The 6,633-nt window shown below is 39.7% G+C and overlaps 2 protein-coding genes across 2 annotated transcripts; both read left to right on the top strand.

The window, feature by feature from the left end:
• Window positions 1–203: 203 nt before the first annotated feature.
• LOC122084541 (auxin-responsive protein SAUR71-like) lies at window positions 204–1,624 on the top strand. The gene has a single exon (XM_042652856.1). It carries the CDS (start codon window positions 427–429, stop codon window positions 925–927), a length of 501 nt encoding a protein of 166 aa, XP_042508790.1. The 5' UTR covers window positions 204–426; the 3' UTR covers window positions 928–1,624.
• Window positions 1,625–4,144: 2,520 nt separating this feature from the next.
• LOC122071939 (disease resistance protein RPP13-like) lies at window positions 4,145–6,353 on the top strand. The gene is made up of 5 exons (XM_042636433.1): window positions 4,145–4,861; window positions 5,062–5,253; window positions 5,387–5,666; window positions 5,735–5,824; window positions 5,968–6,353. The coding sequence occupies exons 1-5, from the start codon at window positions 4,145–4,147 to the stop codon at window positions 6,351–6,353; spliced, it is 1,665 nt and encodes a 554-aa protein (XP_042492367.1).
• Window positions 6,354–6,633: the final 280 nt, after the last annotated feature.

Here is a 6,633-nt window from a genome sequence, read left to right as displayed (position 1 = left end):
CCCCCCCCCCCCCAAGAAAAAAAAATTGTTACGAATCAATGGCCTATTAGTTTACTGCCATATGTAGAGACGAAACCAATCAGAATTAGTGGAACTCTGTTAAAAATTGGTGAATCTCCTTTCTCTTTGAGTAACTGAAACCCTAAATTTATCACAAACATTTTCTCTAAAACGTTAGCAGAAACATCATCTGTGTTGGTTGGCAATTGACATGGTAGCAACAAATCACCATTCCTTGCTTTTTCCCTTGCGGAGAAAGAATTCACGTTCTTTCCTCCCGCGACTCAATTAATTAAACCACCTCTTCTTCCTTCTTCGCTGTTTTTTCCCTGAAATTTAAAATAATTATTTGAATGATTTCTTCGAATTTATATATTTAGCTTTTCTGTTCAGAGACTGATTCAATTTTTCTGTTTCTAAATTGGAATGATAGAAAGAATTCAAATCGGAATGACGTACGGCCGGAGCTCTTCATCCATGATTCCCAGCCTAGTGAGGAACGAAGTCCGGCAGATCATTACAAAAGATCTCCTTTTTCGTTTGTGGTCGATGTTTTCGCAGCAAAAGTGTTCAATTAAGAGGAGAAATTACATTCTGAATTATGAAGAGAATTCTAAGGAATCATTGCTCTCCAGTGAAGTTTCTCGCTTCCGGAAAGCTTCTTCTTCTTCTTCTTCACAGAATCCGGCCACCGTTCCGAGTGGTTTTCTGGCGGTTTATGTTGGATCAGAGCTCCGGCGATATGTGATTCCGGCAACTTATCTGTCTGTACCTGAGTTTAGGGTTTTGATGGAGAGGGCAGCGGAGGAATTTGGGTTTGAACAAGAAGGAGGGTTGAAATTTCCATGCGGGGAAGAAGATTTTGAGGAGGTTCTTCTCAAATGTTTAGCGACAAAGGGGAAGTTAAAGAAAAAGGGAAAGAAGTAGTAGAGGATGTGATTTTACATCTACAGCCTTAATTTGATTTGATGTAGTTTAAATGATTGATACTGTTTCATTGGTATAGATCTGCTGGGAAAGAAAAAGAGAAAAAATGTAGGTACACCAATAGAAGCCAATCTTTGTGTTCTCATCAGTTAGGTCTTATACGTAAACATGTAGAAGGTAATTGCCTTCTCGTGAATCGGGTTCTATCATGTCCATATTGCTGAGTTTGTAAAAGGATGTTTCAGGTTCCTTAGGTTTGAAAACTGATACTTGGGGTTCTTATTAACAAATTTAGAGTTGCAAAGACGGTGGGTTAGCATTACAATTGCATTTACGGGACGTCACAGGCAAAGGGAACAAAGGTGTGGTGGCATTTGCAGATGGGTTGCAGGAGAGGGACGATCACAATAGGTGATGGTGATGGGTTGGAGTTTGGGATATCCAATCAGCGGCTTGCAGGGGTAAAAATGAAAATAAATGTATTTTTATAACCCTAAATATACTTTTTGCAAACTCAGGCCACCTCAAATGTAATTTCCCTAATGTTAAAATTAGTTAGCGTTTGATCTTTTGGGTACGTATATGGGCAAATCATGTACAAATATGCACCATGAAGTTCCATTTGTGTCCTAACAAAGGAATTATGTTATTGCAGTGTCGTAATGTTCGGATTTGAATCAACTCAACTCTTTCCCAACCTCTCATTTGCATGTAGCCAGGTGCATGCCACCCCAAGTGATTAGCACACAGCCCCAAATATGCATGTGAAAAAATTGAAGAGAATTGGAGGGGTTAGGAGTTGGAGAGATCCTAATCCATGCCATTTTCCTACAATGAAAATGACTCATTACTCCAGCCCAAAAAAAAAAAAAATTAATAAAAGGACTCTAAAAAAATTTTATAGATTGATTTATTATGTGAATTTAGTAATGATGTAACATGAATGATTTATTATGTGAATTTAGTAATGATGTAACATGAATAAATTAAGGATAATTTACAGCGCCACCCCCTAAAGAATGTCAATATTAGAGGGACACCCCCTCTCTTTCACCAAATTGGACTCGGACCCCTTGCTTTCACTCATCGATCCAAATACCGGCGATGGAGACCTGGACGGGCTCTTCAATGGACTTACCGACGGTGAAATCGCATCGACTCACAATGGCTTCATGCCTCGTATGGTTGTAAGTACTGACTCAACGAACTCCCCTTCTGAAACTCTCTTAACTCCCGCCGAATCTTGGCTGAAACCCTCTTTATCCAACGAACTCCCCCTCTGAAACTCTCTTAACTCCCGATCTCCTTTATCTGAAAAGCTCTCTTTAACCTATGAAAATCTCCCTCTAAAACCCTGTTCCTCATTTAAAGAACCCACAACTACTGGCCGCCATGACCAAAGCCGTCGTCGAGGTCGCCCAGATTCGATCGTAGGGATAGTCGGCCTTGAGGTTCAGAGAGAGAGAGAGAGAGAGATCTTGCCTTTATTGCCGTCGTTTTCCACATCACTTTTTTTCACAGGCGTATTGAAAACAAAATCTAGCACTGATCCGAATGTAAATATATCAGAATATTTTGAGTTTAGAAAGCGACCGAACAAAGCTGTAATATGTTATGAAATATATTGGGACATCATATAGGAAATCTGTCACCGAGGTCGCCCAGATTCGATCGTAGGGATAGTAGGCCTTGAGGTTCACAGAGAGAGAGAGAGAGAGAGAGAGGTTCGACCGGAGAAGAAGTTGGAACCGCCGATGGTGGCTGTTGTTGCGGACACCGATGGTAGCTGCTGTTGCAGACACTCAGTGAGAAATAACAGGTAAAATATGATTTATTATTTGTTTTCATTAAAAGGGTAAAAATGTCCTTTCAAATCTTTACTTAACGGAGACTGACAGCAAGGGGTCCGAGTCCAATTTAGTGAAAGAGAGGGGGTGCCCCTCTAATATTAGCATTCTTCAGGGGGTGGCGCTGTAAATTACCCATAAATTAATAGAGTATAACTCTTTCCACTAAGTTGCGTATTAATTGAGTATTAAATAAGATTCACAAACAGTTAAGGAAAGATAAGATAGTCCCCTGCTGATGGCCATGCCGAAGGTGGAGGTTGCAAGTGGGTTTAGTGGGATCGGCCTGCCCTTTTGTATTTCTCTTTGTTTTGCTTGTTCTCTTTTAATTAAATGACCTTTTAGCAAAAAAAAAAAAAGGAAAGATAAGATAGTGGACTTTTACTTAAATGCAATTAATTCACAACAATTAAGGAAATATTCCCTCGATTGTCGTGTTAAACAAACAATTCCCAAACTCTTTAATGTTGCTGCACTTATCGTTGCCATAGTCACATGGATGATAATACTTGTTTGGATTTTAATCGAAAGTAGCCAGTAGCCTCTTCTACTCCTTTTTTTTTTTTTTTGGGCCGATATTGATATAATTCGGGTTGGTTCACATCAGTTCTCGATCGAATATAGATATATCTATGGGTCAAATAGAGTCAAGTTGGGTTGGGTTTCTTACAACGCTAATTCAACTCTAGGTTTCCAAAACTCAACCCAAGCCTAACCCAACCTTATTTGATTCATACCTAGGCCAACCATATTGGGTTCATGCGAACCCAACCCAACCCTAATTGGCACTACTTTTTGTCATTGGAGTAACCCTAATTGACCTTGCTTTTACCATATGTGTCATATGCATTAAAAAATAATAATAATAAATAAAAAATACCAATAGACCAAATGATCAATACACAATCAAAATTATAAGGTGCAACACAATAATAGATGTTTAGGAGTACACCTAATCATAAGAATCAATAAGCCATATTTTATTATTTTGAATAAAAGAATAGGATGATAACGCAAATTTCTATTATATAAATCAATGTTAAAATTAGGCCCAAATTGGGGTTAGGCCTCAACCCAGACCCAGACCCAGACCCAACCCAACCCTAACCAGGGTCAATGTTTTTCAACCTTAACCTGCCCTCAGGGTACAGGCCAGGACAGATTTGCACCGTCATTGAAAGTAGTGAAGAGCACTAAACACCCCGTGTGAGTGATTCCAAAGAAGTAAGAGGAGTCGAGCTCATGCTTCCTAAGGCGAAGGTCCCTTCCCAACTTGACTACCACCTTGGGGTTTCATACACTATACATTGTAGAGGAAATCTAAAAGAGGAAAAAAACAAAAGGCCGGGAGCATCCTGCACACAGCAGAGATGTTAACAAAGCTGCTAATAAAGGAAGCTACATTTCTCCATGAAGTGAAGGAAGAGGTGGAATCTCTTGCAAAGAAATTCAAGGACATTGGCTCTGATTTGAAGAAGGCCAATGTCATGACTGATAGAGAAGAAGAATTTGATGAATGGGTAACCCAAGTCAGAGATTTGGCCTTTAAGGCTGAGGACGTTATAGAAGTCTTCGTCAACAATGCAACACCATATGATGGTTACAATGTTCTTCAGCTGATCATGGGATGCTTCTGTCAAATTATAACTCTCCAGAAGTTGAAAAATGAAATTGATTACATCAATGTCAAGCTAGACAACCTTCCTGATAGAAGCTCACTGATCACAATTCAGAGTCCAGAAGATGAAGACCTGATCTTAATGAGAACTCAAGAAGATGATGATATGGTAGGCTTTCTAAAGGAAGCAAATGAACTGGCAACGTCGTTGAGAAAGGAAGAACCGCGAGGACAGCTCGTTGTTGTATCCATTTGGGCTCAAGCAGGAGCAGGTAAGACTGCACTTGCTCGAAATATTTACAAGAGAAGAGATGTTAACAATGAATTCGATTTTGTAGCATGGGTTTCTGTTTCCCCATACTATGAAGTAAAAGATATTTGGCAAGCCATATTGAAACAAGTTAAGAAGCTCACAGAAGAAGAAAAGGATGAGTTACAAACAAAGAAGGAAGTTGAGATGCAGAGTATGGTACTTAATTATTTAAGAGGAAAGAACTACCTGATTGTAGTAGACGATTTATGGAAGCGAAAAGATTGGGAGATCATAAGCATGGCCTTTCCAATATCACCCTTAAAGAAATGCAGGGTTTTGATCACAACTCGTATCGAAGAAGTAGCCCGTGGAGCTGTTCTTGATTGAAGAAGGTATTTGGATGCTCTTTGGACAAGATACCAGAGGGTATTCTCACAGAGGAAATGAAAGATGTGGCTAAGCAAATGCTTGCAAAATGTGAGGGACTTCCAATTGCAATTGTTCTTCTGGGAGGCATCTTATCTGCAAAAAAGAAGGATATATTTGAGTGGATTGATATGCTTGAAAAGGTTCATTCAGATCTCACAGAATCAAGAGTCCTCCGAAAAGTATTTGCTTTGAGCTACAATGAATTACCATGTCTCAAAGCCATGTTTCCTCTATTTTGGCCTTTTCCCAGAAGATGGTTTGATAGATTGTGAAAAATTGATTCGACTATGAGTCGCTGAGGGGTTTCTGCAGGAACAGAGATCAGATGACAATGAAATTACAATGGAAGATGTGGGTAGAGAATGCCTAAAAGGTTTAATCCAAAGGAGCATGATCCAAGTTGTTGAATACAAATCAAATGGTGCTCCTCAAACATGCCGTACTCATGATCTCGTCGGATCTTTAGCAATACAAGAAGCCAAGAAAGCTAAATTTTCCACCATTTCGAAGAAGAAACAATTGGGTGGGTCAGTGGTGGAAGGCAGTCGTCGGATTGCCCTGCATCCTCCTGAAGAAGAGTTCTTTCATATTGGTACTTCTTCTTCTGCTTCTTTCCAATCCAACTCTTCGAGTTTGAGCCTTCTGTTTTCTTCATTGCAGCAGAAGCGGATCAACTGGCATCAAGGTTGACAGGGGAAGAACCCCTGGGACGGCTTGCTGCCATTTCTATCGTGGGTATGGGGGGAATAGGTAAGACAACCCTGGCACGAAATGTTTACAATAGAAATGATGTTAAATCTCATTTTCCTCGTCATGCGTGGGTAAATGTCTCCAACAGTATGAGGTAAGAGATATTTTGAAGATAATACTGCAATAAGTTGCAACCCTCACAGATGCAGAGTCAAAACTTGAAGATGAAGAAGAGTTGCAAAGAATGCTCTGTTATCATTTGAAAGAAAAGAGTTACCTGATCGTATTGGACAATACATGGAGGCAAGAAGATTGGGATGTCATAGAAAGGGTCCTCCCGAAGCCACTCAATGGCGAAAAATGCGGAGTGTTAATCACGACTCGCATACCAGGCCATTCTGTTAGTGGGTCAGGTGATTCGCAGCTTCAACTGCGTGTTTTGAGTGAGAAGGAAAGTTTGAATCTCTTCCTGCAGACGACATTTAAGTGCTCAAAGGATGAAATACCAGCAGCTGGTCTCACCAAAGAGATAATGCACATAGCATCTGAATTCCTTAAGTTATGTTGTGGATGTAAGATTTTCAATTAAGTGGGCTAGCATAGTCAAAGATTTGTTTCTAAAATTGGTTTAGTGGTGTTGACTAAAGATGGAGTAAGCAGAAAGAATCCAATATTATTGGTAAGTGATCTCTATGGAGATATTGGATTCTATTATGAAATATTTATTACTATGTGTGGACCTAAGGTATTGTTTCCTTAATGGGGAGGAAACCCTAATTTTATTGCAGGGTTGGTCCCTACCCTCACCCCTATATATAGTTATCACTGACCCATTAAGTGAAGCTAACGACCAAAAACAAAAGGAAAAG

Source organism: Macadamia integrifolia, chromosome 1 (assembly GCF_013358625.1).
Source record: "Macadamia integrifolia cultivar HAES 741 chromosome 1, SCU_Mint_v3, whole genome shotgun sequence".
NCBI lineage: Eukaryota > Viridiplantae > Streptophyta > Magnoliopsida > Proteales > Proteaceae > Macadamia > Macadamia integrifolia.
This window is presented reverse-complemented; position numbering and strand designations above follow the sequence as displayed.